General features: G+C 47.1%; 1 protein-coding gene across 2 annotated transcripts in view; it reads left to right on the top strand.

The window, feature by feature from the left end:
* eif2ak4 (eukaryotic translation initiation factor 2 alpha kinase 4) overlaps window positions 1-17,308 on the top strand; it is a 123,347-nt gene that overhangs the window by 84,313 nt on the left and 21,726 nt on the right. For both annotated transcript variants that reach the window (XM_055641080.1, XM_055641079.1), the window contains 4 exons: window positions 3,788-3,904; window positions 9,643-9,708; window positions 11,172-11,342; window positions 13,853-13,987. In XM_055641080.1, coding sequence (XP_055497055.1) covers window positions 3,788-3,904; window positions 9,643-9,708; window positions 11,172-11,342; window positions 13,853-13,987 — 489 coding nt within the window. The remainder of the gene's footprint in view (window positions 1-3,787; window positions 3,905-9,642; window positions 9,709-11,171; window positions 11,343-13,852; window positions 13,988-17,308) is intronic.

Here is a 17,308-nt window from a genome sequence, read left to right as displayed (position 1 = left end):
TCTCCAGAGATGCTGCCTGTCCCGCTGAGTTAATCCAGCATTTTGTGTCTACCTTGGATTTAAACCAGCATCTGCTGTTCCTTCCTACACAGAACACCCTTCCTTCACCACTCTGTCTTTTATGGGTAAGTCAGTTATATATCAGACCAAGGCTGGACCTTCACAATGCTCTTGGAAGTGTTGTACAACAGAGGGATCTAGGAGTGCAGGTACATAATCTTTGAAGGTGGCATCACAGGTAGTTAGGATGATGAAGAAGGCTTTCAGCACATTTTGCAGATGACACAAATCTGGTTGGCAGTGTGAACTGTGAGGAGGATGCTATGAGAATGCAGGGTGACTTGGACAGGTTGGGTGAGTGGGCAGATGCATGGCGGGTGCAGTTTGATGTGGATAAATGTGAGGTTATCCACTTTGGTAGCAAAAAACAGGAAGGCAGATTACAATCTAAATGGCATCAAATTGGGAAACGGGGAAGTGTAACGGGATCTGGGGGTCCTTGTACATCAGCCTATGAAAGTAAGCATGCAGGTACAGCAGGCAGTGAAGAATGCGAATGGTATGTTAGCCTTTATAACATGAGGAATCGAATATAGGAGCAAAGAGGTCCTTCTGCAGTTGTATAGGGCCCTAGTGAGACCACACCTGGAGTATTGTGTGCAGTTTTGTTTCCCTAATTTGAGGAAGGACATTCTTACTATTGAGGGAGTGCAGCGTAGGTTTACAAGGTTAATTCTCGGGATGGCGGGACTGTCATATGCTGAGAGAATGGAGCAGCTGGGCTTGTGCACTCTGGAGTTTAGAAGGATGAGAGGGATTCTCATTGAAACATATAAGATTGTTAAGGGCTTGGACACGCTAGAGGCAAGAAACATGTTCCCGATGTTGGGGGAGTCCAGAACCAGGGGCCACAGTTTAAGAATAAGGAGTAAACCATTTAGAATGGAGACGAGGAAACACTTTTTCTCACAGAGATTGGTGAGTCTGTGGAATTCTCTGCCTCAGAGGGCGGTGGAGGCAGGTTCTCTGGATGCTTTCAAGAGAGAGCTAGATAGGGCTCTTAAAAATAGTGGAATTCGGGGGATATGGGGAGAAGGCAGTAACGGGGCACTGATTGGGGATGATCAGCCATGATCACATTGAATGGCGGTGCTGGCTCGAAGGGCCGAATGGCCTACTCCTGCACCTGTTGTCTATTGTCTAATATCATGAATCTGAGTATTGGGTATAGAAGTCGGGAAGTCATGTTGCAGTTGTACAAAACGTTGGTGATGCCACATTCTGAGTCATGTGTTCAGTTTTGGTCACTCTTCTGCAGGAAAAATATGTTGTTAAGCTGGAGAGGGTGCAGAGAAGATTTACGAGGATGTTGCCAGGACTCGAGGGGTTGAGCTACAGGGAGAGGTTGAGCAGGCTGGGACTCTATTCCTTGGAGTGCAGGAGGATGAGGTGTGATCATATAGATGGAATAAAATCATGAGAGGAATAGATTGGGTAGATGCACAGAGTCTTTTACCCAGAGTAGGCATATCAAGAAACAGACATAGGTATAATATGAGAAGGGGAAGATTTAATTGGAAGCTGAGGGGTACATTGTGCACACATAGGGTGTTGGGTATATGGAACGAGCTGCCAGAGGAGGTCGTTGGGGCTGGTACTATCACAAGTTAAAAGACATTTGGACAGGTACATGGATAAAACTCTGATCAAGAAGGCTCATCAGCGTCTCTTCTTCCTGAGGAGACTGAAGAAGGTCCATCTGTCTCCTCAGATCCTGGTGAACTTCTACCGCTGCACCATCGAGAGCATCCTTACCAACTGCATCACAGTATGGTATGGCAACTGCTCTGTCTCCGACCGGAAGGCATTGCAGAGGGTGGTGAAAATTGCCCAACGCATCACCGGTTCCTCGCTCCCCTCCATTGAGTCTGTCCAAAGCAAGCGCTGTCTGCGGAGGGCGCTCAGCATCGCCAAGGACTGCTCTCACCCCAACCATGGACTGTTTACCCTCCTACCATCCGGGAGGCGCTACAGGTCTCTCCGTTGCCGAACCAGCAGGTCGAGGAACAGCTTCTTTCCGGCGGCTGTCACTCTACTCAACAACGTACCTCGGTGACTGCCAATCACCACCCCCCCCCCGGACACTTATTATTATTTATTCAAATCGTTTGCTATGTCGCTCTTCCAGGGAGATGTTAACTGCATTTCGTTGTCTCTGTACTGTACACTGACAATGACAATTAAAATTGAATCTGAATCTGAATCTGAAGAAAACTTTAGAAGGATATGGGCCAAACGCGGCAGGTGGGGCTAGCCTAGATGGGACATGGGTGAGTTGGGCCGAAGGGCCTGTTTCCACATTGTATGACTGTGGCTCGAATCCAGACAACCAAGTCAACATGACTCTCATGCTTCTTAATCTTCTGCATCAGCCAACCATGAGGGAATTGATCAAATGCTTTACTAAAATCCATGTAGACCACAACCACTGCCCAACCTCACCGATCACCCTTGTCAGCTCGTCAGATAAAAACTCAATCAAATTAGCAAGGCTTGAGACGCCAGGCACCGCTGCTGTAGTGGATTTGCATTGGCGAGCTATACTGTTCATCGCTGGCCAGATAGCCCCTACATTTACCGTTGATATTATTATATGCCATAGTGATGGGGAATTGTAACCGAGCTCTCGGCCTGCTTTGAGTTTCATTGCTTTAAATAACTAGCTTGCGGAAAACCCTGCCGGGAAATGTGGAAGTTTAAATGAACAATTCCGTGGGAATTTGCTGCGCTAATATTAAACAGGAAAGAACTTGAAGGAAAACTAGTCCCAAACAGTCGTTCCTTTCTTTTTTTTAACATCACCAGGATTATAATGTTTAGTTTAGTTTAGCGATACAGCGTGGAAACGGGCCCTTTGGCCCACCGAGTCCGCGCCGACCAGCGATCCCCGCACATTAAAGGGCCTGTCCCACTATACGACTTTACCCAAGAGCTCTCCGGGGTTTAAAAAAAAAATCAAACTCGTGGTAAGCATGTAGAATGTACGTAGCGGGTATGTCGGAGCTCGGGACGTCTCTTAGCGGCTCGTAACGCTAATGGCAGGTACTCGGGAAACGCGGTAAGCTCGTGAAGTTTTTTCTACAGTGTGAAAAATGTCCACGAGAGCCCCGAGTACCTACGAGCGGCCATTACCGTAATTCTCCGAGTTCGAATCGGGAAACTCGGGAGAATTCTTGACTTACCTCGTACAGTGGGACAGGGCCATTAGGCCTCATTTGGAGGATTGCGTGCGCATCTGGTTGCCCCATAAACAGGACAAATGTGGAGAGGAGGTGCAGAGGAGGTTTACCAGAATGCTGCATGGATGAGAGGGTTTCAGCTACAGGCAGATGTTGGATACACTTGGATTGGTTTCTCTGGAACATCCGAGGTTGCAGAAAGACATCCATGATTGCAAAACTCGTACAGTGGGCCAGACCCTTAACACTACTCTACACCCAAGGGACAATTTACATTGATACCAAGCCAATTAAGTTGCATACCTGCACGTCTTTGGGGTGTGGAAGAACGTTCAGACTCCATACAGACAGTGCCCGTAGTCGGGATGGAACCCGGGTCTCTGCCGCTGTAAGGCAACAACTTTACCGCTGTGCTACTGTGTGTTGATAGACACAACATGCTGGAGCCTTTCAGCGGGACAGGCAGCATCTCTGGAGAGAAGGGACATGTTGATATGATTATCCTGGTTAAGCCTGGTCAGAACTAATTACAAGTATCTGGTTTGCAGGAGAGAAACTACAGCATCTATCTGAATCACATCTCCCTGTTGCGATCGGTCCTGCTGCACTGCGGGATACCAGAGGACAAACTCCAGCAGGTGTGCAGCATCCTCTGTGATTCCATGGTAAGGTCATAAGTAATTGGAGCAAAACTATGCCATTCGGCCCATCAAGTCTATTCCACCATTCAATCATGGCTAATCTATCTCTCCCTCCTAACTCCATTCTCCTGCCTTCTCCCCATAACCCCTGACACTTGTACTAATCAAGAATCTATCTATCTCTGCTTTAAAACTATCCACTGACTTGGCCTCCACAGCTTTCAGTGGCAAAGAATTCCACAGATTCACCACCCTCTGACTAAATAAATTTCTCCTCATCTCCTTCCTAAAAGAACATCCTTTAAGTCTGAGGCTGTGACCTCTAATCCCAGACTCTCCCACTGGTGGAAACATCCTCTCCACATCCACTGTGTCCAAGCGTTTCACTAACGTACTATTCTGTACGTTTCAACGAGGTCCTCCCTCGTTCTTCAAAACTCCAGCGACTAAAGGCCCAGTGCTGGCAAACGCTCATTGTAGGTGAACCTACTCATTCCTGGGGTAAATCAGCGGAGCAGACTCGATCACACAACCAGCAAAAGCTCTGGCATCAGAACATAGTTCAGTTAATGTCACGTGTACCGAGGTACAATGAAAAGCCAGTCAGTGGAAAGACAACACATGATTACAATCGAGCCATTCACATGATAAGGGAATAACGTTTAGTGCAAGATAAAGCCAGCAAAGTCCGATCAAGGATAGTCCGAGGGTCACCAATGAGGTGCATAGTAGTTCAGCACTGCTCTCTAGTTGTGGTGGGATGGTTCAGTTGCCTGATAACAGCTGGGAAGAAACTGTCCCTGAATCTGGAGCTGTGCGTTTTCACACTTCTGTACCTTTTGCCTGATGGGGAGAGGGGAGAAGAGGGAGTGGCCAGGGTGTGACTGGGCCTTGATTATGCTGCTGGCCTTGCCGAGGCAGCGTGAGGTATAAATGGAGTCAATGGAAGGGAGGTTGGTTTGTGTGATGGTCTGGGCTGCGTCCACAATTCACTGCAATTTCCTGCGATCTTGGATGGAGCCGTTCCCAAACCAAGCCGTGATGCATCCTGATAAAATGCTTTCTATGGTGCATCTGTAGAAGTTGGTGAGAGTTACCAACTTCTCACTGACTTTAGATTAGTTTAGTTTAGAGACACAGCGCAGAAACAGGCCCTTCGGCCCAACGAGTCCGTACCGACCAACGATCCCCACACATTAACACTATCCTAGGGACAATTTTACACATACACCAAGCCAATAGGCCAACACGCCTGTACGTCTCTGGAGTGAGGGAAGAATGGTCTTCGGGAATTTCTTGCGGATATTTCCATTTCTTCCAATTCGTGGTCCCTCACAAACCTTGGCTTGACTTGACCTGTCACTATGTGTGTCAACTGCTGCAGGCAGCCCCCGGGTAATGACCAAGGTTCCGATCTCAGGGACTGGCCGTGCGATGGACTGTTTGTCGTTCAATGAACAAAGGTGGCGTGTGTGGGAGAGGGCCACGGTCGGTCACGACTGTGATGGGAGAGCGAGCAGGGGTGGGGAGAGCGGACACCAGCCGGCCCTCACTGACTCCCCATGCTCAGCGCTCCCCGCTCCCTCCGTCATGTCCCCTTCCCATCTGGCAGGAGGTGCCTGCGCATCCATGCCACTGCTCACCCACACACCCGCTCATTTGTGTGATCATAACCGAGCAAGGACCAGGTAGATTGAGGGCAACGGAAGGGAATTAACTTTGTATTTAGTCTGGAAGTATTAGTTTAGAGATACAGCGTGGAAGCCGGCCCTTCGGCCCACCTAGTCTGTGCTGACACATTAACACTATCCTACACACACTGGGGACAATTTTACATTTTACGTCCATACCAAGCCAATTCACCTACAAACCTGTACGTCTTTGGAGTGTGGGAGGAAAACTGAGCAGCCGGAGAAAAGCCATGCAGGTCACGGGGAGAACGTGCAAACTCCGTACAGACAGCGCCCATAGTCGGGATCGAACCCGCGATGTAAGGCAGGAACTCTACCACTGCGCCACCGTGCCTATAGACAATAGGTGCAGGAGTAGGCCATTCGGCCCTTCGAGCCAGCACCACCATTCAATGTGGTCATGGCTGATCATCCACAATCAGTACCCCGTTCTTGCCTTCTCCCCATATCCCCTGCCTCCGCTATTTTTAAGAGCCCTATTTAGCTCTCTCTTGAAAGCATCCAGAGAACCTGCCTCCACCACCCTCTGAAGCAGAGAATTTCACAGACTCACCACTCTCTGTGAGAAAAAGTGTTTCCTCGTCTCTGTTCTAAATGGCTTACCCCTTATTCTTAAACTGTGGCCCCTGGTTCTGGACTCCCCCAACATCGGGAACATGTTTCCTGCCTCTAGCGTGTCCAAACGCTTAACAATCTTATATGTTTCAATGAGATTCCCTCTCATCCTTCTAAATTCCAGAGTGTACAAGCCCAGCTGCTCCATTCTCTCAGCGTATGACAGTCCCGCCATCCCGGGAATGAACCTTGTAAACCTACGCTGCACTCCCTCAATAGCAAGAATGTCCTTCCTCAAATTAGGGGACCAAAACTGCACACAATACTCCAGGTGTGGTCTCACTAGGGCCCTGTACAACTGCAGAAGGACCTCTTTGCTCCTATATTCGATTCCTCTTGATATAAAGGCCAACATGCCATTCGCTTTCTTCACTGCCTGCTGTACCTGCATGCTTACTTTCATAGACTGATGTACAAGGACTCCCAGATCCCACTGTAATTCCCCGTTTCCCAACTTGTCGCTGAGTTCCTTACCGTGGTGATGTTGTCACTGTTCTCATCGCCATTCGCAAAGGCAATGTCACTGTCTGAATCACTATTGGCTTGCAGAAAAGCTGCACAATATGTAGTACGTGAAATATCAAGTAATGCTTCCCTGCTTTGTTCTCCCAATTCCACCTGCCTCTTCCTCCCCACCAGATAGAAACAAAATGCTGGAGTATTTGCTCAGCGGGCCAGACAGCATCTCTGGAGAGAAGGAATAGGTCAAGACCCCTCTCTATCCTCTACAGCCCCACTGCCTGTTGCAGTGCATTCCATTCACCATTCCATCCATTCTTCAGCCATTTTCCTGTAAGGCGCAGGAGGAGGCCGTTACAGCCGGTTGAAAAAAACCTTTTACAAATGGTGGCAGAAACTTCCGTTTAGTTTAGTGATACAGGGCAGAAACGGGCCCCTCGACCCATCGAGTCCGCGCCGACCAGCGATCACCCCGTACACTAGCACTATCCTACGCACTAGGTGTAGCAATGTTACAAAATTTTGAGATTTAAAAAATCAAGTCTGCAATTTATCCCATCAGATAAAGCATAACAATAAGTTTAATTTGACACATAATTCACTTTCATATCTCAAGTAATAAAAACGTTATGGCCATTTTCATACTCGGAAATTAGCATCTTGTTCCCTATTGATTTTCTATGGACATAACAAAAAAGCTGTGATCGTGGACAGTCAAAAGCACATAACCTTCTTAAAAATTAAAAGAACTGTATGAAATTTTCAGTTATCATAGATTGAACCATTCTGAAACAAATATAAAATAATCTTACTTGGATGACCTGAAATTAAAGCATATAATTAGTTAGTTACCCAATTGTAGCTAATTTCAAACTTCAATTTACTAGATCTAAACATCTATCCATTTCTTAATAAATGATTAACATTTTTAAATAGCCCAAGTGTCCAAATAATATTCACAAATAATTCACAATAAAACATGATTTTTAAATCTCATTTACATCAATTTATAGGCCAAATGGAAGGAATTTAGTGTTCAATTGCTGTAAATTAAAGTCAATTTAAATCGGCTTTCTAGTGGGTTCATGTGGAACGCGCTGGTTTAGAACGTTCACATTGCGCTGGATTTGTGCCCTCAAATGCCCAGAAAAATACTGCGGGATATAAAGAGCCCAAAATGAACTACTCGCTATAGAAAACTTTAATTACAGGGTTATATACATGCCCCATTTAATGTAAAAATAAGGTACATACCTTTAATTGTTTGCTTTATAAAACCCTGGGGCTGCGAGAGGTTGCGGAGTGAGATAGTGGTTTTTAAATTACTCTAACTATTTTACAAGGCCATAAAAACTAATAATACCTTTTGCGACGGGGTCTTTCAGCGATTTTCCGTTAATGATTTACTAGGCTGAACATTTTCGATTGCAACAGCCTAGTAAAAATCGCGTTTTAAACCCGCCCCCTCTAAACAGCGCCAGAATCACACACAAGGGGTGGGGCAGATGCTCAGCCACGATTCAGGTACGTTTTGTAACATACCTACTAGGTGCAATTTACAATAATACCAAGCCAATTAATGTATAAACCTGCGCGTCTTTGGAATGTGGGAGAACCCGGAGAAAACCCACGCGGTCACGGGGAGAACGTACAAACTCTGTACAGACAGCACCCGAGGTCAGGATTGAAACCGGCTCTGCAAGGCAGTAACTCTGCCGCTGCGCCACCTTCTGTCACCTTAACAGTTTCCATATTAATAGCTCGAGGTTCATCCTTGGTCTCCTGCAGTCTGAGATGCAATGTGAGTCTAAGTATCTGGCCAGGCTGTGGAACATTGTGAACTGGATCACACCTGGATGTCTGAGGGTTCTATCACGATATAGAATTGAATTTGGCCACTAGTAAATTTACTAGAATGTTGCCTGGGTTTCAACAACTAAGTAGATTTACTAGAATGTTGCCTGGGTTTCAACAACTAAGTTACAGAGATAGGTTGAATAAGTTAAGTCTTTATTCTCTGGAGTGCAGAAGGTTAAGGGGGAACTTGATAGAGGTCTTTAAAATGATGAGAGGGATAGACAGAGTTGTCGTGGATAAGCTCTTTCCATTGAGAGTAGGGAAGATTCAAACAAGAGGACATGATTTGAGAATTAAGGGACAGAAGTTTAGGGGTAACATGAGGGGGAACTTCTTAACTCAGTAGAGTGGAACTTCTTTACTTTAGAGTGGTAGCTGTGTGGAATGAACTTCCAGTGGAAGTGGTGGAGGCAGGTTCGTTTTTATCATTTAAAAATAAATTGGATAGTTATATGGATGGGAAGGGAATGGAGGGTTATGGTCTGAGCGCAGGTATATGGGACTAAGGGAAAAAAGTTGTTCGGCACGGACTTGTAGGGCCGAGATAGCCTGTTTCCGTGCTGTAATTGTTATATGGTTATATAAATGTGCAATCTGTACAAATCCTGACCTTCGTACTTCCCCAGTCTCTAGATCCACCCATTAAAGATTCTGACTGTTCCCATCTCTGTACCAGATGGAGCTGGAGTGAATTATCCTGAGATGAGATGAGTTGAGACCGATTCTTGATATTCATGAGCACTTCTGGCTTGGCTTTCCTGTTACATTTCTCATGCAGGAGAACTCACCTGAAATCTGTACCTTGGAACACATTTCCTTAATTACATAATGCTTGTCATAGAGAGAGATAGAGTGATACAGCGTGGAAACAGACCCTTGTCTACACTGACCAACATGTCCCAGTTACACTAGTCCCACCTGCCTGCGTTTGGCCCATATCCCTCCAAACCTGTCCTATCCATGTACCTAACTGTTTCTTAAATGTTGGGATAGTTCCTGCCTCATCTACCTCCTCTGGCAGCATACACCCACCACCCTTTGTGTGAAAAGGTTACCCCTCAGATTCCACAAATACAAATACTTGTGTTTCCATCGATCACCTTTAATATTTTAACAGTCGACCTCTTCTTTCCTTTATAGACTGGGAAACTGACCAGGCGAGAGATAGAAGCCAAGTTCTACAATCTCTCCCTGTCACAAAATAATGTAAGTTTTGTATCGGTTTATTGGCATTCATTCATTCATCACCGTTGAAAACATTAGCGACGCAGTGGCGCTGGTTTCCAACGGGAACGGTGACGGACGCACCACACGTCTCTGTCCTCTAGTTCCTGCGGACTTCCGCCGCTGGAAGTATAGGATTTTGGTGTGTGTGCTTTATCATCATTCCTTACAATGCTGTGTACGACAGTGATCGCAACTTCTACTGAAGTGTGGATGGCCGTTGGCTCGCTAGAAGCTCATCCGCCCTTTGACAGGTCGTGTGTTTGGTCCACAGCCCCCTTCTCACCTGGCAAACCTGGTGGGGGAGACGGTTTAGTCGCCGACTATCCGACCATGGAGCAGGTAGCACGGGATTACATGGTACCCGTGGCGGGGAGGGAACTGATATTGGCAGTGTAATGATACCTGTTTTATTATATGCAACTGTACAGAAAGGATGGACAAAGTCCATTTATTTAAACCGACTGGACAAAGGCAATTGTTCAGCTCAGTAAATTTAATTTCACTTCTCTTTTCTGTTCTCTTTGTATATACGGTGAAAACTCCATTAATCCAGCATGTTTGCGACATTGGTGGTGCCTGATGTTCCAGAGAGTTGGATGTTACATTTTTAATTCGTATTTTTTAAATGCTACACCGAATGTAGTATAAATTTCCCAAATATTTTCATAAGGAGTGTGGGAACTGGTCATTTTAAAGAACCAATGGGAATTAGGTCCCAGGCAAAGATTCAAGAGAGTTTATTGTCATGTGTCCCAGATAGGACGATGAAATTCTTGCTTTGCTTCACCACAACAGAGTATCGTGGCATAAATAAATACAGAACAGATCAGTGTGACCATATACCATTGAATATATATATATATATATACACACATAAATAAGCATATAAAGTGCAATAGGCTATTAAAGTTCAGAGTTTTGTTTGAGTTGAGTTTAATAGTCTGATGGCTGTGGGGAAGCAGCTATTCCTGAACCTGGACGTTGCAGATTTCAGGCTCCTGTACCTTCTACCTGAAGGCAACGGAGAGACGAGTGAGTGGCCAGGATGATGTGGGTCCTTGATGATGCTGCCAGCCTGTTTGAGGCAGCGACTGTGATAGATCCCCTCAATGGTGGGGAAGTCAGAGCCGATGATGGACTGGGCAGTGTTTACAACTCTTTGCAGTCTTTTCCGCTCCTGGGCGCACAGATAGCCTAATGACGCAGAAACATCAGGATTTGCAAACAGAAGGTAGACACAAAATTCTGGAGTGACTCAGCGGGACAGGCATCATCTCTGGAGAGAAGGAGTGGGTGATGTTTCGGGTTGAGACCCCTCTTAGTTGGCCTTCTGGGGAGAACTCAAATAACCTAAACGTCTACCGCTGCGCCACCGTGCCGCACCTTAACGGGTAGCAGTAAAGACAATTCTGTAATTGAAACTCTCACTTTCTCCATCTCAGCTCTTGCACCTTTACAAGTATATTGAGGCGAAGTTGGACATTAAGGAACTCAGCAGTTTGTTGACCCCACTGATGAAAGGGAAGTCGGCAGTTTCTCAGCTGGCGAAGCAAGGCTTTAAGGACCTGCAGGCTGTGATGGAGCATCTGACGCAACTTCACATCAAACATCAGGTTGGTCGTAATGGCAATGACTAGCTCAAGCAGCAGTTGGGAAAGGCATTGAACTTTTTGATTTATCATTCAAAAACAAGTTTGGACGAAATTTCATTACCATGCTTCGCTTAGTATTGAACACTGCTGAGCAGATTTGGGCCCCCATATCTGAGGAAGCATGTGCCGGCTCTGCACAGGGTCCAGAGGAGGTTTACAAGAATGAGTGGGTTAACATATGATAAGCACATGTTGGCACTGGGCCGGTACTCGCTGGGGTTTAGAAAGTTGAGGGGGGGGGGGGGGACCGCATTGAAACATAAAGAATAGTGAAAGGCTTGGATACAGTGGATGTGGAGATGATGTTTCCACCAGTGGGAGAGTCTAGGACCAGAGGTCATAGCCGCAGAATTAAAGGACCTTCCTTTAGGATGGAGATGAGGAGGAATTTCTTTAGTCAGGGGGTGGTGAATCTGTGGAATTCTTTGCCACAGACGGCTGTGGAGGCCAAGTCAGTGGATATTTTTAATGCAGAGATAGATAGATTCTTGATTAGTACGGGTGTCAGTGGTTATGGGGAGAAGGCAGGAGAATGGGGTTAGGAGGGAGAGATAGATCAGCCATGGTTGAAAGGGGGTAACTTGATGGGCCGAATGGCCTAATTCTGCTTCTAGAACCTATCAACTAAGTATAGAATCATACAATGTCAAAACAGGCCCTTCAGCCCAATTAGCCCACACTGACCAACGTGTCCCATCTGCACTAGCCCCACTTGCCTGCGTCTGGACCATATCCCTCTAAACCTCTCCTATCCATGTATCTGTCTAATTGTTATGATAGTACCTCAATTACCTCCTCTGGCAGCTCATTCCACTCACCTACCACCCTCTGTGTGGAAAATGTTACCCCCCAGAATCCTATAAAATCTTTCCCCTTCACCTTAAACCTATCCCCTCTGGTCCTCGATTCAACTACTCTGGGCAAGAGACTCTGTGCATCTACCCGATCTATTCTCTATTCCTCTCATGATTTTACACACCTCATCCACCCGCATCCCAGGGAATAGAGTCCCAGCCTACTCAACATCCCCCTATAGCTCAGATCCTCAAGCCTCGGCAACATCCGTGTAAATCTTCTCTGCACCCTTTCCAACTTAACAACATCCTTCCTATAACATGGTGCCCAGAACTGAACACAATACTCTAAATGCGGCCTCACCAACGTCTTATACAACTGGGCAACATGACCTCCTAACGCTTATACTCAATACACTGACTGATGAAGTCCAATGTGCCAAAAGTCTTTTTCACCACCCAACCACCGATGATGCCACCTTCAAGGAACTATCCACCTGCATTCCTAGATCCCTTTACTCCACAACATTCCCCAGAGCCCTACCATTCACTGTGTAGGTCTTCCCATGTTAGACTTTCCAAATGCAACACCTCACGTTTCTCTGTATTAAATTCCACCAACCATTCCTCAGCCCACCTGGCCAATCGATCAAGATCCCGCTAGAATTTTTGACAACCATCTTATTATTATTTGCAAAACCATCCACTTTTGTATCATCTGCAAACTTGCTAATCCTGCCCTGTACTCATCCAAATCATTGATATAGATGACAAATAGTATGACAAATTGTTGGCTGAGGACGAGATGATAACAAAGGAAAACAAACCGTGAAATTAGCAAGAGGACAGGGTGCGGGTGGGACAGAGGGAGAGGGTTACTTGACGTTAGAGAAGTCAATGTTCATACCGCTGGGGTGTAAGCTGCCCAAGTGAAATATGAGGTGCTGTGTCTCCAATTTAAGTTGGGCCTGACTCTGGCAATGGAGGAGGCCCAGGACAGAAAAGTCAGTGTGGGAATGGGAGGGGGAGTTAAAGTGTCCAGCAACCGGGAGATCAGGTAGGTTCATGCGGACTGAGCGGAGGTGTTCAGCAAAACGATCGCCGAGCCTGCGCTTGGTCTCGCCAATGTACAGAAGTTGACACCTGGAACAGCGGATACAGTAGATGAGATTGGAGGTGAACCTCTGCCTCACCTGGAAAGACTGTTTGGGTCCTTGGATGGAGTCACGGGGGAGGTAAAGGGACAGGTGTTGCATCTTCTGCGGTTGCAGGGGAAGGTACCTGGGGAGGGGGTGGTTTGGGTGGGAAGGGACGGGTTGACCTGGGAGTTGCGGAGGGAACGGTCTCTGCGGAAGGCGGAAAGGGGGTGGAGATGAGAAGATGTGGATAGTGGTGGGATCCCGTTGGAGGTGGCGAAAATGTGGGAGGATTATTTGTTGTATGTGACGGCTGATGGGGTGGAAGGTAAGGACTAGTGGGACTCTGTTCCTGTTGCGACGGGGGGTGGGGGGTGGGAGGGGGGAGCTGCAGGGTATCGAGGAGTCACAAGTGAGGGCCTCATCCGTGATGGAAGAGGGGAACCCCCGTTCTCTAAAGAATGAGGACATCTCGGATGTGATTGCTAATCACAATGTCTGTGGTGGCTGGAAAGTGAACTTGTCATTCGTTGTGTTGCAGGTGGTGATCAATCTGGGCCTTGTCTACAAGGTGCACCAATACAGTGGCATCATTTTCCAGTATGTTGCATTTGTACATCGGAGACACCGTGTTGTCCCAGAGACTCTCGCAGCTGGAGGGAGGTTCGACAATCTGGTGAGTTCCCTGACCTTGCATTAGTTTAGTTTAGTCATGGAGTGATACAACGTGGAAACAGGCCCTTCGGCCCAACTTGCCCACACCGGCCAACATGTCCCAGCTACACTAGTCCCACCTGCCTGCATTTGGCCCATAGCCCTCCAAACCTGTCCTATCCATGTACCTGTCTAACTGTTCAGAGATACAGCAAAGAATCAGGACTCGGTGGGCCGAAGGGCCTGTTTCCATGCAGTGTCTCTAAACGAAAATAAATTAAAATGTGAGCCTGGCCTTTTTGAATTGCTCCCGTTCTCGTAGCTAAATCTCGACTGTCCAGTGACGCAGCAGCAGTGCCTTACAGCGCCTTTGGCTTCTGTTAAATGTTCAAGAAGGAACTGCAGATGCTGGAAAATCGAAGATAGACAAAAGTGCTGGAGAAACTCAGTGGGTGCGGCAGCACCTATGGAGCGAAGGAAATAAGCAACGTTTCGGGCCGAAACCCTTCTTCAGACTGATGCAGGATGGGGGGGGGTGTGGGAAGAAGAAAGGAAGAGGAGGAGCCAGAGGGCTGAGGGAGAGCTGAGAAGGGGAGGAGACAGCAAGGGCTACCGGAAATTGGAGAAGTCAATGTTCATGCCACTAGGGTGCAGACTGCCCAAGCGGAATATGAGGTGCTGCTCCTCCAATGGTGCTCACTCTGGCCATGGAGGAGGTCCGGGATAGAAAAGTCAGATTCGGAATGGATGGGGGAGTTGAAGTGCTGAGCCACTGGGAGATCAGGTTGGTTAATGCGGACCGAGCGGAGGTGTTTGGCGAAACGATCGCCAAGCCTAGGCTTGGTCTCACCGATGTGGATCAGCTGACATCTAGAGCAGCGGATGCAATAGATGAGGTTGGAGGAGGTGCAGGTGAACCTCTGTCGGAACGACTGCTTGGGTCCTTGAATAGAGTCACGGGGGGAGGTAAAGCGACACGTGTAGCATCTCTTGCGGTTGCAGGGGAAAGTGCCCGGGGAGGGGGTGGTGCGGGTGGGAAGGGAAGAATTGACCAGGGAGTTACGGAGGGAGCAGTCTTTGTGGAAAGGGGGGGAGATGGGAAGATGTGGCGAGTGGTGGGGTCACGTTGGAGGTGGTGAAAATGACGGAGGACTATTTGTTGTATGTGGCGGCTGGTGGGGTGGAAGGTGAGGACTAGGGTGACTCTGCCCTTGTTCCGAGTAGGGGGGATGGGGAGAGAAAGCAGTGTTACGGGGTATTGAAGAAACCCTGGTGAGAGCCTCATCTATAGTAGGGTAGGGGAATCTCCGTTCCCTGAAGAATGAGGACATTTCTGATGCCCTGGTGTGGAATACCTCATCCTGGGTGCAGATGCGGTGTAGACGGAGGAATTGGGAGTAGGGGATGGAGTCCTTACAGGAAGCCGGGTGAAAGGATGTGTAGTCCAGATAGCCATGGGAGTCAGTGGGTTTATAGTGGATGTCGGTCAGTGGTCTATCACCTGTGATGGAGATAGTGAGGTCAAGAAATTGTAGGGAAATGTCGGGAAATGGTCCAGGTGTGTTTGAGTGCCGGGTGGAAGTTAGTGGTGAAGTTGATGAAGTCAGTGAGTTGTGTGTGGGTGCAGGAGGTGGCACCAATGCAGTTGTTGATGTAGCGGAGGTAGAGGTTGGCTTGTGTTAATTGTTCCCTAATGTGCAAGATAGAATTAGTTTACGTATAATCACTGGTCAGGGCGGACTCGGTGGGCCATAAGGCCTGTTTCCGCATGTATCTCTCAACCAAAACTAAACTAAACTAAGATGAGGGCATCAATGATAAAACTTGCCTTTTTTTTAAAGATAATCATATATAATCAGAATCTTTTTCCCAGGGCATAGACTTTAGTCAAGTGTCAAGATGGTTTTATTGTCATGTGTCCCAGATAGGAAAATGAAATTCTTGCTTGTTGCAGCACAACACAATATGTAAACATAATACAGGACAGGAGATAAAAGTTCAGTGTGTCTATATCCCATAGACCATATATATACACAATAAAGAAACAGATAAAGTGCAATAGGCTGTTATTTTTCATAGTTTGTTTGATGGCGAATTTAGCTGTTCCTGATATATATATATATATACTAGACTAAGTGGGACCCGTTGGGTCCCAGCATCACACTGGAGGGCTGGTCACCAACGCAATATTCCACCAATTCCAATATTGCTCGCCAGTGGGGTGGGGGGGGGGCTTTCTGTTGCGCTAGTATGAGTGTTGGGGGCCGAAGGTACTGGTTTCGACATTGTGGGCCGAATGGATTCTTGGGCTGGCAGCCAACTGTTGCAATGATTTTAAAAACCAAGCCAAGCCAAGGCAAACAATTTGGCTGCAGCCACCCGACAGCCGAAATTCATTTTGTGAACACAAACTTGTTAAAAAGGCAAGGCAAACAATTGGGCAGCAGCCACCTTACAGCCGCATCGAGGGGACTCACCGTGGAGTAGACGTGCGTTCAGTGTTATTCGCAGCTCAGAGAGCCGTGACCCTCTCGCTTCCTGGGTCTGGCACAGACTGAGGGACTACACTTCCGGGTTTTATAGTCCCTCCCACTGCCGCCAGCGGAGGCAGCAGAGAGAATGGGGATTTTGTTTAAAACATTAATATCTCTTTGATTTTTCATCGATGGGAAAAATCCTCCGGTCCCCGAAGGAGGAGGGGGGCTTTGAGCAAGGTGGGCAAAAATGACGGCCGTAGGTGGCGGCGTTCTCTCAATACGAGCCAAAAGCGGTCAAGATCAGACTTTTAGTAATATACTAGACCAGTGGTTCCCAACGTGGGGCATACGCCCCACAGGGGGGCAATTTGATTTTTAAGGGGGGCAATTGAGCGCGACTGAGGATTTTTATTTTTTTGGATTTTCCATCAGGTAAACATATGTAGTTTATGTTTCAGATGTTATTTTGAGTAAATAATTTTTTGGGGGTAAAAAAAGATCTTTATTGTGTAGTTATTACATAATCACCGCGCCATCGCTCTTCATGCATGTCGCACGAAGTGCGCGAGGTCATGGGAGAACCTTATTTATTGAATTGGATTTAGTTCACTTTTTATATGATAAGAATTATATATCACAACATGGGGGGGGGGGGGGCATCAGGATTTTAGAGGTTACACAAAAAAGCTGGAGAAACTGGATTTAGTTCACTTTTTATATGATAAGAATTATATATCACAACATCGGGGGGGGGGGGGCATCAGGATTTTAGAGGTGATTAGGTGGGGCATGGCCAAAAAAAGGTTGGGAACCACTGTACTAGACCAATGGCAGACCCGTTGGGTCTGCTCCCCCAACGCAGCCGT

This window comes from Leucoraja erinacea, chromosome 9, assembly GCF_028641065.1.
Source record: "Leucoraja erinacea ecotype New England chromosome 9, Leri_hhj_1, whole genome shotgun sequence".
NCBI lineage: Eukaryota > Metazoa > Chordata > Chondrichthyes > Rajiformes > Rajidae > Leucoraja > Leucoraja erinaceus.
This window is presented reverse-complemented; position numbering and strand designations above follow the sequence as displayed.